The 15,298-nt window shown below is 38.7% G+C and overlaps 1 protein-coding gene across 4 annotated transcripts in view; it reads left to right on the top strand.

Moving 5' to 3' along the window:
* nbas.L (NBAS subunit of NRZ tethering complex L homeolog) overlaps positions 1–15,298 on the top strand; it is a 457,628-nt gene that overhangs the window by 421,746 nt on the left and 20,584 nt on the right. For all 4 annotated transcript variants that reach the window (XM_041563562.1, XM_041563561.1, XM_041563560.1 and 1 more), the window contains one exon: positions 14,443–14,571. In XM_041563562.1, coding sequence (XP_041419496.1) covers positions 14,443–14,571 — 129 coding nt within the window. The remainder of the gene's footprint in view (positions 1–14,442; positions 14,572–15,298) is intronic.

The following is a 15,298-nucleotide window of genomic DNA, read 5'->3' as shown; positions in this document are numbered from 1 at the left end:
GCTTTTTAGGTCCCATACCTGGATTATCTTGTCCATACTGATACTCACTGTGCTTCTCTACTTTCTTCATATTCTAATCAGAATCCAATCAGGACTTTCCAGGCAGGTAGAAAGCTCTGAAGTAGTTTTGTGGTGATTGCCTGTTGAAATGCACACTAATAATAATGGTGACAGAGGCGACAAAAATACATACTGTAACATGCCATACAGTTAGTTTCAGGGGAAAAGAAATTATCTGTGCATCAGTAAAACAAATGAAATGAGGATATTTATAATAGCAGGGAATTAGTTGGCAATGTAATAACAATTCACGGAAAAAAAAAAATCTGAGCGATAGAAACAGTTGAGCCAACACAGGAGGGAAAGAAAGGAGTATCAAAAAAGGATGTTGAAACCCCAGACACCCATTGTTGATGCATATCTGACCTGTTTTGCTTAGCAGAAAAAAGGTGAACATTTTACAAAATGCATTGAAGTCTATGGGCAGAAACATTTTTTTGACCCACAAGAAATATTTTTTATCACCCATTGGAGTCTATGGCTTTCATTATTGAGACGAAACTTGATGAAAAATTTTGCTCATCACCGCTCGGCAACTTACAATTAGGGGCCTATTTATCATGCTGGATAAAAGCATTACCCAGAGGAATCCGCTATCAGATTTCAATAGTTACAATCTGTGATCTGACGGTAATATTTTACTCCACTTTTTACAAAGCAAGATAAATAGACCACTTAAAGGAGAACTAAACCCTTAATTAGAAAAAAACCCTACCCTACATAGACCCTCCCTCCCTGCTCCCCCCAGCCTAGCTGTTACCCCTGGTAAATGCCCCTAAATCTTTACTTACCCCTCAGTGCAGATTCAGGGCATTGGAGTTCACGGGTGCCATCTTCTTCTCTTCGGTCTTCTTCAGGAACTAAGTGCCATATCGTTGCATGCGCAGTTGGATCAGTCTTCGGGGTTTTTGGCAACTGCACATGCGCCGAAATTGACGGAGATTGCCGAAGCACTGGAAGAAGACCCCAAGATTACCGAAAAGAAGAAGATGGCAAATTAATATGCAAAGGTTAGGGTTGCCACCTTTACCGGCTCCTTTCTCCGGGCTGGGGGCGAGTGATGTCACAAGGGGTGACAGGTTACTGTTGTCACAGGACAGGGCTATTGGCTGATAGCCAATCTGAGAGAGGCCTGCCTAATTTGGAAAACTGGCCAGGCAGTTTTGACCTGGACAGCCCTGTCAAAACCAAACAATTGACAACCCTAGCAAAGATGCATGAAAATATATCAAATCTTTCACATGGTAAATACACCAATCAGATAAGGGCTATGTTTTAATCCGTTTGCTAGAGTGTCTGCACTTAGTAAAATTGATGTCTAAGACAGTTTAATGCTCTTAACGGACAAGGAAAGTCAAAACTGCCAGGGGCTACCACTTTGTAACGTACCCAGGTGTCCACAAGCCACTGGCACTCTATTTCTGTAAATACTGACTGGGCCTGTAGCCTTTGCTTTTCTGGCAGTGGCAACATCATGGCAGACTTGTTTAGGAGGTTATTTGGGCAGTGCAGGCACTTATTCCCCTGCTTGCTGTTTGGTTCTGTAGTGTGCAGTGTTGTTGCCAACCAGCTGATATTCTCTGGATAAGAGAAAGCTACTTAGCCTTTTACAGAACTACCCCTTTAGTTTTGACTTTACATGAGCTCCAAAATACTATAGTGGGAAAAAACCAAATCCTTAAGTGGAGAGAACTGCTTGACAAAGTTGCATTTTGAAGAGGCTGCACCTTAGAGAAAGAGCCATGGGTGTGTTGATTTAGCTAATGGCACAATTGTACTGCGCCAGTCAGCAGAATTATGAAGCTGCATGGAAACAACCAATCCTGACCATACGTGAGAGCCTCATTGCATTCGTTAAGGTGGAATGGCATCAAGTAGGTGATATAGAAGTCACCCAGCAGTGCTGAAGAGGAAACTCATTGCCGGAGATGCCTCAGGAAAACAAGGTTCTTAACGGTTGCTTCAGCAAAATTGAAGAAAATAACATTTCAGTATTTATATTGCTGTGTTATGCAAACTGTAGTTTCGAGAGCCCCTTATAAAGCAGAATCAATGCATGACTAGCTGGAGAGATGCTTGATTGATGAGAAGCCTCGCTCACTTTCAGCTAACCCCTCGAAATGCAGTCATGCTTGGAGAAAGAGTTCTCTAGCCTCATGTCACCTTACATACTTATTTGCACAAAACATCATCAGCATGCGGAGAAGGAGAGACAGATTTAGGACAGGAAAGGGAAGAGATTCACAGTGTCTGTCTGTCTGGGCAACCAAAGTAGGTGAGATGTGATGTCAGGTTTTAACATGATCAATGTCTAATTAGGAAACAACACACTTGTTATATTAATTGTCTTTAATTAGTTTGTAGTGATGGGCGAACTTGCGAAAAATCGTGAAATTCGAACGTTTTCACGAAAAAATCATGAAATTCAAAGGTTTTCACTAAAAAATCATGAAATTTTAAGGATTTCACTCAAAAATCGTGAAATTTTAAGGATTTCCCTAAAAAAATCGTGAAATTTGAAGGTTTTCACAAAAAAATCGTGAAAACCTGACATTTTCACGAAAAAATTGTGAAAATCGGAAATTGACCCCAGCGAATTTATTCGCTGCCAGCGAAACGCTGGCTGTTGAGGTGAATTCGTGCCAGGCGAATTTAATCGCCCATCACTATTAGTTTGATTATACAATTACTGATATTTACTTTATTAATACAAGCTTGATCTTTTACATAAGATATTTATTAGCGTTGTCTTTTGCAGTGTCACTTAAAATGAACGCTAACAAATAATGGCCAATATCTCCAAAAGGATTAGTTGCATCACCCTATTGAGGAAATATGGGTGCTACATTAACTTTGGTACTCCAAAAAAATCCCAGGAATAATGGGTGGTGATTATAGACAATAGACTTTAGTAAACAGGTACCTAAATGGTAATTTTAAAGGAAATCAAAAGCCTCACATAAAAGGTGCGGTGGAGAGTTTTCTCTCCACCCCACCCAAACCAAACCAGTTTGCTTATTTGAATCTGTTCCATAAACTTTCTCTTTTGAGAAAACAGAGTAGGGCAGTGGGACTGGAAGGCATCACCAAAGGAGCACGTACAGTTAAATTTAATCATTCTGCTTCCATTTCTTCTCCAACCTAGGATTTTTCATAGAGAAATACGGAGGAGAAAGACCAAGGTTGGGAAGGACAGCCTTCTAAATTCAGATCACAACATTCATAACATGGGGAGAGTTACCATATTGAGTGAAATGTCTCTAAAGTCCGGTTATCTTGTTGGGGGGTGTAGTAGGTCCCACTGTGCCCATACTTTTGTGAAGTTTTGGTAATTTGGCGTGGTGAAAGACTGCCAGGTATTCCATGCAATGAATCTCTTGAATTGCAGACTTGATTTCAGTTAAGGTGGGAGGTTGTATTCTTTTCCCAATTGCTGGCTGTCAGACATTTTGCTGCCGTAAATATGAGATTGGCCTGTTTCTGTACAAGTTTAGGAAATGGTAATCCTAAGAGGAATGCTTGTGGGTCTAGTTGAAGGGGGTCTCCCAAGTAAAGGTTCTAAAACTCCTTTCAAGTAGCTCTTTATGGGGCAAATTTACTAAAGGACTATTTTGCTACTTTGCCAATTTACTAACGGGTGCTGGCGTAAATTTGCTAGCGAAATAGACCTACTCTAGCTCTACTTCGCAAACGATCTTTAATTTGTGCTCAACTTCCTAACTTCGTGAATTTGCGCAGCCCTGGTGAATCTAGGCCTGGCGAAGTGTGGCGCAGCCAATGCTGGCACAACTTCGGAGGTAAGTAAATTTGCCCCCATGATGGGCCAGGTCCAGAAGGTATGATATAGGGTGCTCTCTCCTTCACATTGTCTCCAGCACATAGGTGATACATTTGTGGTATATTGCATGCGGTTTAGTGGATGTCATATACCATTGCATAAGCATTTTGTTGTTATTTCTTTGTGGGTAACAAATGCTGAAGTTTTTCTGAGGTTATCCCATACCGAGATCCATTTGGAAAGGGACAGCTCTTCGGTTTGAGTTTGTTCCCATGACAGCATTTTTTTTTTTTCGACAGTGTTTGGTCAAAGAAACTGGGCAAATGTTGAGTGTTCCATAATTGTCTGATGAGTCCTTTCCTGCATGTTCTAGTTGCCATAATGGGGTCCAGTGGTGTATATTCTGAGGGTAGTTGAGGGCCCATGGCTTCTATAACAAAGTGCTTTATTTGGAGATATTGGTAGTGCATTGTGTTACCCAGGTCGTATTTGGCCGAAGGGTTATAAATGTCTCTCAATTGTGTTTTTCTCTCCTATTTCTGTAAACCACCCCATTTCCTTTGCAGTGTGGGGGAAAAAAAAGCTGTTTGTGGAGCTGTTAGTCAGCCAGCACCCTGTGACTTGAAGAAAAATGAAATATATGTATTATTTATGTTTTGACATGTACCCCTACAAATCCAATCAGCCCCGGCAGAGAGTGGTTTCTATCTGCATCTCCTGAAAGCCTTTTTACAGCTATTTGCTTCTTTTTATAGCACGGCTGCTTGATTTATGGTTTTGATGGCTTTTTCACACTCTGTGCTGTATCTTAAAATTGCTGTTTCTCTCAGTGCAGGTCTCCTGCAGCCTCCAAATTTATTGTTCCCCGCACAAGACTGTATCCATGGCAATGCCTTGCGGTTTGCTATCTGGAAGCTAAGACTTTCATACGCACCAGATCACTCTGCATGCATCTGGGTCCCATCATTTTGCTTGCAGAATGTCATAAATTTGGGATAAAATTTTTAGAACAGAATACAGGATTTCTGCTGGTGTTAAATGTGATAGGCAGGAGAAAATCCATTTAAGACTTTCCTTTCCGTCTCCTCCTACGGCCCTGAGATCTGTTACTTAGCGGCCGGAGCTGACAGTTTGGGATTTTGACACTGCTTAACTTGCTAAACTAACCATGACTCTGGCCTGTGTTTCTTCAGAAGGAAACTCAATATCCGTGTATCACAAATCTAATTTCTTTAGTTCTCTTTCAGCATTATAACCTTGTCTGCAGCACTTGTAAAAATGAAGATATGGTTCCCTTTCTATACATTTAAGATGACAAGTTTCTCATGTTTGAATTGCAAATTTTCTTTAAGACCTCATTACAAATTCATTTATACCTACTGTTTGCTGACTTGCTCATCTGTGCCTTTGACAGCTAGCCTGTGGCCCTCTTTCTGTTGCTTAACAATACAACATCCCTAGCCACCCAATATGGTTACGTAGGTTGGCCCAAAACTCATAGGACCTGCTGACCAAGTAGCTTTAGGTTGCTGAAGGTGTTATCTCTGAGATAAGGTTGGTTGACAGTTCCAGACCGTAGTCATTTAGAAAATGGCTTTCACGCAATTGAACAGACTATAGTTTTTCATGCTTAAAGGGCCAGTTTGTGTTCAACAAATAGGGCTTGGGCTGAACATAGTTTTAGCCTATTTTAATCCTGAAAAATATGTGGTTTGTTTTTTCTTGAGCTAAACAGAGCAAGCAGGGTAATTAAAGCTACTCCATGTTTGGTCTTTGAGAGATAGATATTAGAGTTACCAGTATACGACTCACCTTCAGTTGTGACTGGTTTACAGATACAGTAATTATCTAGAGACATTAAGGGTGGTGGCAGACATGGCTACGGGGGAGATTAGTTGTCCCGCGAGAAATCCACTCTTCTTCGGGCAACTAATCTCCCCTAAATTTCTTTCCGCTGGCTAGAATGTAAATCGCCTTCAGGGATGACACTTGGAACGATTCGTTTTCCGAAGTTGCTCAAATTTGCCTCACAAGGAAACCTAGGGTGACTTCAGAAAGCCAAAGAGATCCAAAGGGTCATCCTGCTGGCATTTTGCATTCTACCCAGCGGGAAGGCATTTAGGGGAGATTAGTCGCCTAAAGAAGAGGTGATTTGTCATTGGGTAAAATCCATATGGCGGTCCCTAAATATTTACCTCTGGTCATAATATCAAATGCTAATAAAGGTCTTCCGACCTGGGCATTGGTTTCAATCATAAGGCTTAGTCCTAGACCCCAGCATTGGTTCCATGAGATTAATCCTCCCCCGCTTGCGGCTTTTAAGACAGAGAGACTGCCCAGACCAACATCCATTTCCAAAGGCATTGTTCCACCATTTAAAGGGAGGTGCTACAACCACATGGAAGCCTGGCCTGAAGCATAGCTGCTGAACTTCCAAACGGAATAGATCTGCTACAAAACAAAATGCAAAAAGGAAAGGTTGTGGGAGCACTCCATGGCTTAAGAAAAATGTACTTTAGTACTAAATGTACTAAAATACAATATATTGCACCTAGTAATTTGAATGAGGTGCAAGGTTCAGTGCACTTAGACCAAAGTGGTAATTTTTGGAATCTTCTGCTGCAAGCGCTCTATGACAGGGATTTCATTGCAGCTTGTACCCAGTTCAAGCTCTTTACTTGATACCTGCTTTAGGGCAGATGGTAAGTATTGTGTCACTATGTCTTGCATTCTCACTGCTCCCTAACTTGCACATCTGCATGACTTGCAAGATAGGATTTGTATGTTTTTTATTGAAAACAGTATATTAACATAACTTTGACTAACATGTCAGCCAATAACATTACATTCAAGAAGAACCAAAATTCCCCCCCATAACATAATTGACAAATTCATAACTACCAGAATAGCTTTCTCCCTGCAACCAAATACATAGTAAATTCATAGTAAAAGCAAAATAATAAGTTAAAAATGACTTGTATAGGCAGGACTATTGGAAATGGTATATTTGGAACTTTTTGGATAACAGATTTACAGATAGTAGATCCCATACCATTAATATCCAACTATTCTAATAAGTAGAAAGGTGTTACTTCCAGGATATGCTCATCACCGGCAATTTCAAGGTTATGCATTTGAAGAACAAAAAAATTTGCATGCAATTTATATTCTAAGTTTGACAATATTAGATGGGTCCTTAAGGAAAAAGGATTAATGGTTTATTGTGAGTAACAGATGTTGCTGCAAAGTGTAGTGTCAGTCATTGTCTGCAGTCTTATCTCTTCCATATTTTATGTTGTATAAAATGAGCCATAGCTTCCAGGAACAAAAATATATTCTGGTCTCGAAATAAATCTTCTGTAAGAACTCATCAATGTCTAGTGGTGAATATTTGCCAGAAACATCATAAGAAAGGTTTTGCATAGAAGAGTAATTGAGATTGAAAAATGACACGTACATTGAGGTTAACTTTTCCAAAACACTTCAGGTGCAACAAAATGAATAATGAAATGGGGTAATGATGGGCATGTATCTTAGAGGATGCCATGAAGAAATGTACCATTTACTCAGAGGAGCATGTACTAGATATATTGAGGTATGTGAGCTTTACTGGTGTACCCAGAGACCAGTGCTGACTGTAGAGACAAGCAGATGGCCTTTCAGGGATTGGCCCAAGCAAGCACAGTTTGAGTGGATTATGGGCAGGGTTTGGTGGATCATTGGTTTTGCCAGGTGTCCATGATTCTAGTGATAATTGTGGGTTAGAGGAAGCAATAACAAGGCAATAGAATGTCCCAACACAACTTGAACAACTCAAGGAGCCAAAATAAATAAGTAGAAAAAGTATTTATTGAGAAACCATCTCTAAAGTAGGAACCAATGACTTGGAAGGCTATTTCAGAGATGGTTTCACAATAAATACATTTTTCTACTTTTTTAATTTAGCCTGTATATAGATTCCTGCCAATATATTGCACATTTCAAATGTTTACATATTTATTGTGTTTTCTACTGTAAGTGCCTTTTTGTGATATGTACTAGCTGGAGCCACGTTGTCTCGTCTTACTGTGTATTCGTATACTGCTGAGATGACAATAAAGTTGACTTTGACTTACAGATATCTGCTCCCCTAGCTGAAGGGTTGGAGCTGGTGCACCTGGATCACTAATATTATATGGTGACTTGTGAACTTTTTGAGAAAATCTAGTGCATTCGTTGTTTTTGCTAATGTTGTTCAAAAAAACCCTGATTGCACCATTACGTGAAGCGTAAGCACAAAACATCAGGCTTTATAGACATTTATAGCGTGTTGAATGTTGGATAGCTTGACCAGGAAGCAAGGTAATTTTTTCATATACCCAATTACTTTGCTGTTTGTTGAAAAGATACTTACTCCTTCTTGATAGAGTCTGTAAAAGTCATGCATTGTAGCCTCTTTTGTCAGTAGGGGGAAAAAAATCCTGTACTGAAAAATAACTTACTCATCTTCATCAACCTGATCTTCTAGTAAAAAAAAAAAGTTCATCTGTATCTCGGAATATTCCAGCTTTTCACACAAGTAACGATTTTCCAAGCCTTACTGACCTTTCAAACCTTGTCCTCCATCCTCTCGATATCTCGATAGAGAAAGCCTTAGCCTTGTGCTGCTTCTCGTTAATGAGAAAACGCACATTATATATAGCTTTTGCTTTGCCCTTTTATCTCTGCCATGGTGGTGCTTTGCATCGGGATTTGCATTGTGTTGAAAGTTTTTATTGTGCTTGAAATTGTTACCTTCATTGCTCAAACTACAGATGTAACCTTGATGCTCAGTGAAGAGTAGACTATCGTTGGCTTTTTGTTCAATGGGCATTATCATTCTCCAGAGGTAATGTAGAGTGTTTAATGCCATACTGTAATCAAACTATAAAACTGTAGGTAATGAAATAGAGAAGCCATATTAACACTTTTTTTTAAGTCTGAGAAAGTTATATCTGAATTTTTGCTTTCATATTTCATGGTAAACCTTATCTACTGTTCTCCAGTCATGTGGTTCTAGCTCGGACTCACCTTAAACACCTCATATGTAATAAAAGGCACAGAATTAGCCAACCCATAGCAAGATGTTTGTGACCAGTAAATACTACCTGCTGTTAGCTGCTATAGGTGACTAGACCTGTAGCAAACTTTGCACATTTTATTACATTTTTTTTTAAAAAAATCACAAAAGAGTAGCCAAATGGTTTCTTTACACTAGAAAACCGAAGAGGGGTAATAAAATGAACATATAATATGATTGCAATATCTCCTTATCTAATCTTCTACATTTTAAAGGGGTAGTGACCTTTAATGGCGACAAATACAAGAGGTCCTCTTCACTCAACCGATTATCAATATATTTAAAACATTTTGTGAATACAGCTACAGCTACCCTACAGGGATTGTTTGACCATATATTGCAATAGATTTAAGCCGGCCAACTATAAGTCATCACATATCTGGCCAGTTCTACACTCAAATTGCATCTGATTCATTAAAAATTCTATTGCTTCATTATACATTTTAAACAGGGACTAAGTTTTACCTGCAACTTACTAGCTGCTTTCAAAGTAAAACTCCCAAACTTGGTTGCCCTTTTATTAGACACCAGTAGGATCACCTGACTACAGCTGGGAAGGGTGGGAGCTACAACATGGAGCTGGTCACTGCTCCTGTATAAACTATAACAAACAAGGGCCTTTCCCTTGTTTGTGACCTTTAATGGCGGTGGTTTCTGTTAGCACTCCCATGTCATTGCCCTAGAGATCAGTGGAGTGTGACTTTTTGGCACTGAATTTGGGGCTACCAAAGAGTTTGAATCTCCCTCTGTGTTATTTCCCTACCACATACTGTAGCTAAGACCTAGTTTCCTTTAATATGGCAACTTTTTATGGAAAATGGTGGATTTTATGGTTCTACGGCCTAATCCCCCCCCCCCACCCATCAGTTAGGTAGGATGATGTTTTGCTCTATGTTTGTAGAGAATCCTCCTACAAGGAACCTCTTGGGTCAGGCCTGGAGGTGTGGGCAGCTGTACTACCAAAAATGTACCATTTGTATCAAAAGAATGCTTTATCCCCAGAAAATCGTATCCTGGGGATGACATGGGACATCTGTTTTGAATGTGCAACTATTCCTTTTAGGGTTATGGCATATGCATTTTACCAACTGTAGTCCTTCTTTTTTAAACAAGGCATTTCAACAACCTACATGTCCATCAGTTATTTTCCCTGTTGGCACCTATGGGAATCACATCAGCACAACTTATTTTCTTGTAATTTTCATCCAAAACCCAAAGCACATTTGTCAGTGAGATCTTGCTTAAAACACTTGCGCTGCCATGTTTGGGCAATATCCATAGGCAAGAGTGGTGGGATTTTGAAGAATTTTTAATGCCAAACTTTTATCAGTGAAAATAAAAAAGAGCTGGCAAAACACCCAAAATGTTTGCATGCACCAAAGTAAATTGTTAGTCACGACCACTGATCATACATCATTTTGTTTAAATATCTTTTTTTTTTAATAAAAAAGAAAATCAGACATTTTTAAATATAGGCACATTACTGGCTTACCGTTCCCAGTGATCTGGATTTACTAATTCTGTGAGAGCTGGATGACCGCCGGTTGGACTTCCCTGCTTTAAAACATCTTGCACAGCACTCAGTAATTTGAATTCCCACCAGAAACTTTCCTGCTTAGGGAACAGTGTTTAAAGGTTTCTTTATCTATCCTGCTACCTGCTTGGCTTGGCAAGTGTCTTTCATTAACAGCCTATTTAAATGCAGTCTGAGTATGCACAAAAAGCTAATGGAATTAATTACGTCCCTCAATGGAGAACTATTTTCAGATCTGCAGAAGTGCCTCAATTTACTATTTCCCATGCTCTGACTAATATCCTCGGTCGTTTCCATTTGTTATCTATAATAAAACATCTAAATAGAAAGGAAAATGATCATCCTACTTTAAATATATAAATAGGGCTTGATTTATTTTAACTGTGCATCATCATTTTTGTGTGTAGATAGGTGACACATTACTATTCTTTTATTGCCTAATGACTAACTGAATGCATTAGACCAAATAGAAATCTATATTTGTAGTTTGAGAAAAATAAAATAAAAATAAAACCCCAACTCAACTGCTTAACAACCCCCCCCCCCCAGTGATTTCACAGATAGCAAGGTCAGTGAGGTGCCAAATATTTGAATGGCTAAGAGGAAAGATCACTTTTACAGTTTGTTCCAGTGCAATTGCTTGGTGCAATAACACTAATTCTAATTCTAAATCCTTTGTGTAATGCTTAACCTTAATGGTCAGGGCACACAGGCAGATTCAGGGAGATTAGTTGCCCCTGCGACAAATCTCCTCTTCTTTGGGGTGACTAATCTCCCCGAACTGCCTCCCCTGAACCTTCGGCGCGATTCGTTTTCCGAAGTTGCCTCACAAGGAAACTTTGGGCGACTTCGGAAAATGAATCTCGCCGAGTACCATCCCGCTGGCGATTTACATTTTAGCTGGCGGGGAGGTAGTTCGGGGGGGGGGGGTTAGTCACCCCAAAGAAGAGGAGATTTGTCTCCGGGGCAGCTAATCTCCCTGAATCTGTCTGTGTACCCTGACCCTAAAATGATCCAGGAACCCCATAACATTTTTTTAAGAAATGGTGAGTATCACCAGCAGTAGATGACACTGTTGAAAGTTCTAAGCTTGTGCTACTCTGCCATGTGTGCTATAAATTTCCAGTACCCAAGAGTCACTAGCATGCATCTCATAAGCAAACACAGTTATACTGTATTTACATAAAATATCCATCCTACCAGCTGTAAGCTATTCTGCTTAACCTGTCACCCAAACTGTTCATCCTCATATGTTCTTGTTGTATTCTTCTCCAAAATACGATCAACCTAATGGCTCATTAAAATATATGTTACATTCCACCATTGTATTTGCCCACAACAACCAATATGACATTTGCTTTCATTTTCTAAAAAGTAGTAGGTTATTTAAAGGTAATATCTGATTGGTCGGAACAAGGCACTTCCACTCTTTTCTATGAATTTGATGTTTGGACCAGATTCTGAACTTTTTCTGAATTGCATCTCAAATTGAATCTCGTTCATGAGTTTTCACATGATAAACCTTTTTTTTTATCAGTGAAAAAAAGGTTTATGATGTGAAAACTCATGAACGAGATTCAGTTTGAGATGCAATTCAGAAAAACTTATCTCACGGTTTATCACGTGAAATCTCTATTGAAGTCTATGAGAAAACACTGAATTAGGAGAAAAGTTTTTCCTCCTCGAATTGAATCCTATCCATGAGTTTTCATGTGATAAACCAGGAGAATTTTTTTTTCACTGAATTGAATCTGGCCCTTTATGTCTTAAACCCTGATGGTGTCCATCCAAAAAACTCTAATACATAAAACAAACATTTTAAAAGCACATCAGCACATCACCCCCTCCAACTATAGTCAGGTGATCCCACTGGTGTCTAATAAAAGGGCAGCCAAGTTTGGGAGTTTTACTTTGAAAGCAGCTAGCAAGTTGCAGGTAAAACGTATTCGTCCCTTTTATAAAATGTATAATTAAACCATAGAATTCTTAATGAATCAGATGAAAATTGAGCATAGGACTGGCCAGATATGGGATGACTTTGATGTAGTTGGCCAGCTTAAATATATTGCAATATATGGACAAACAATCCCTGTTTTGTTTAAAGGGTAAGGCATTTTTTAGTAGCAGTATGCACAAAATGTCTCTGTCTTAAATATATTGATAATGGGTTGAGTGCAGAGGAATCTTGTATTTGTCTATCTGTAATTCAATTGGTTGCTATAGATTACTAGACTGGATATAAACTTGTGAAATGTATTCAATTTGTCCTTTTGGGTACAGTATTGGCGTTTACTTGTACGGAGGTATCTACCATTGTTCCTAATTTTACTGCAAAGTGGACTATTTCTGTGAATAATAGATTAAAACAGAATAATGATGTATTTTCCAATAAAAGTCAAGTTGGTAACGCTCAACATGTAAAGTTATCCAAATGGTATATGGGGTGTTTAGATGCTAAATATGGTTTCCTACAGTTGAAAGACATGCTCGTTGCCAGTAAGAAATGTTATGCTTATAGTAAACAGGATTGACTATCCAGAAAATGTAGACTTCCATAATCTCAAATATAAACAGAGAATGTTCCTAGGATAACAATGGAGCCATAAACAGAGAATGTTCCATGGATAACATTGGAAAACAGAGTCCTCTTCGTTCAATTCAGTTTAAATGATTCCATTTTAAAAGTGTACTTAGATAGACCTTGGATTAACAAACAAAGTGGCTGAGGAAAGAAAAAATAAAGAATGCAAAGCCACGATAGTTTGAAAATGTTATTTTATGAAATCACTATACATAACAGCAACAAAGCAGTTATCTGCAGGCCTCATTTTGGGCATGGAGGCATTACCATTTTGAAAAAGGAAAGTATTTTATTTTCATGCTATTGCTACAAAGTAGGAAGCATAGACTTATGTGGAATGTAACTGTTAAAATTAGCTTTATGTGGAGCCAGCGGCATTCACCTACACCAAATTCTTCCTCCAAATTTTACATATGTAATTAATTGTGATTTACTCCAGAAAATATGTTCCCAGAATGTAACGGTAGCAAACAATGCACCACTCAGCTCCATTGCACTTGTATGTGTCTACTCACCCATGTAAACCCATTGTATTATAATTCATGTCTTAAAGTTGTTTATTGCTAAGGATGGTTATGTGCTGTATTATATAACAAATTATTATTAGAAGGGATGTACAGATAAGTCTAATAAGTAAGTCTACTTTGCTCAAAAAATGTTGTGTATTTTGTTTAATTTGCTTTTTTTGTTCACTGTTCCCATGTTAGAATTTGATATTTTTTAATGGAATTTGGTTTTCCATCAAGGTCTTAGTCCATAATACCTGTTATTTTGTTAGCAGAGTGTGGCAGGAAAACATGTAAGCCTCAAAAGGCTAAATGGTATCCCTCCTGTTGATATAACAAGTCTGTACGCAGGAGGAGGTTAATCAGAATTAGAATGTATAACTCGCTTGCTATAGCTGCTGCCGTACATTTCGAAGTGGAAATCTGTTTCAAAGGCTATTTCAAATTCAAGAACTTTCATCCTTCATATGGTTCCTACACGGGTACATTCAGCCATCTCTTGATGCCATAAATAGCATATTTAATTGCTCCCTACATCTTTCCACCAGATTCTTGTCCCTGTGCAAAACAGAGATACGTGTAATATTGCTTCATTAGAAATCCAAATTGTTGGAAATCTACAATGTTTGTGCTAATAAGCCACTGCTGTAGAGCTGGCAGGTTTCTTCCATCGCTTGCCTTCATCGTGCATGTGCTTATTTCTCTCCAATCTCTCTATTTCTTTGATTTGCTTTTTCTGTAAAACAAACATAATATGTGTGGTTTTTTTTTTAGACAGTGTTATTTATCAATCAGTAGTGGTAGAACTGAGGAAAAGAATCCGTTTCGCTTGGAGTGTTTGAGTTTTCTTAGTTTCTCCAATCTTTGTTGTTTCTTTCTTTGCAGTGCATAAAGGGGATATGTACACTGTTGCTAGACCACACAATGCTGCTGTCGCCACTGAAACTTCTACTGGAGAGCCATGATAAAGATCTCCATTTTAAGGCACTGGGGCTCCTAACTGCAGCCAAGAAGGTATGGATTGCCAAATTACAGACTCTATTGCACCGAATAATAATGTCGATTGGTCCATTGGCTTATTGTATTTTATATGCATTTAACAAGACTGAAACATTCTAACACAATAGACATTTATGTCCAAGCCTTATCCTTAGGTATAATTTCACCCTTACTCTTAAATTACAGCTCTAGCTATTCCCATGAAACTTTTGACATTTGGGGCCATGTTCACAGCAGAAGAATATTCTTCTTAATTATCCAGCACGGGGATTGGTGTCTACTTTTTGCTGGTGTTGTGTTATGACTTAGAGTTAATAATAAATCAAAAATGCATTGATAAAACAGACTTTGGGGTGGCTATTTTAGTATTTGGGTTCTGTGCAAGGCACTTTTGCAGAAGTAACATAAATGCAAGTTATATACTAAAAGGTAGTGTGTTGGGGGTACACCTTAATTAAGCTACTTTATGATTTTTTTGGCTGTGCAACTCTAGGCAGTGTCACTCAGTGTTTACTAAGGCAAATAAAGTATTGTCTTGCATATAAAAGGGAATGAAATTTTGCTTCATTATAAGTCTCTGGTAAGGCGTCACCTGGAGCATGCAGTGCAGTTTGATGGTTTGGAGGGGGAGTTGTAGTTTGGGGTGCGATGGCAGATTAATGCCAAGAGTGACTTGGACCTCTGTGAAATTTTGAACTGTGATCCTGGGAAACTCCATCTTTTTATGTACCCTACTTTAAGT

Source organism: Xenopus laevis, chromosome 5L, assembly GCF_017654675.1.
Source record: "Xenopus laevis strain J_2021 chromosome 5L, Xenopus_laevis_v10.1, whole genome shotgun sequence".
In the NCBI taxonomy this organism is placed as follows: Eukaryota; Metazoa; Chordata; class Amphibia; order Anura; family Pipidae; genus Xenopus; species Xenopus laevis.
This window is presented reverse-complemented; position numbering and strand designations above follow the sequence as displayed.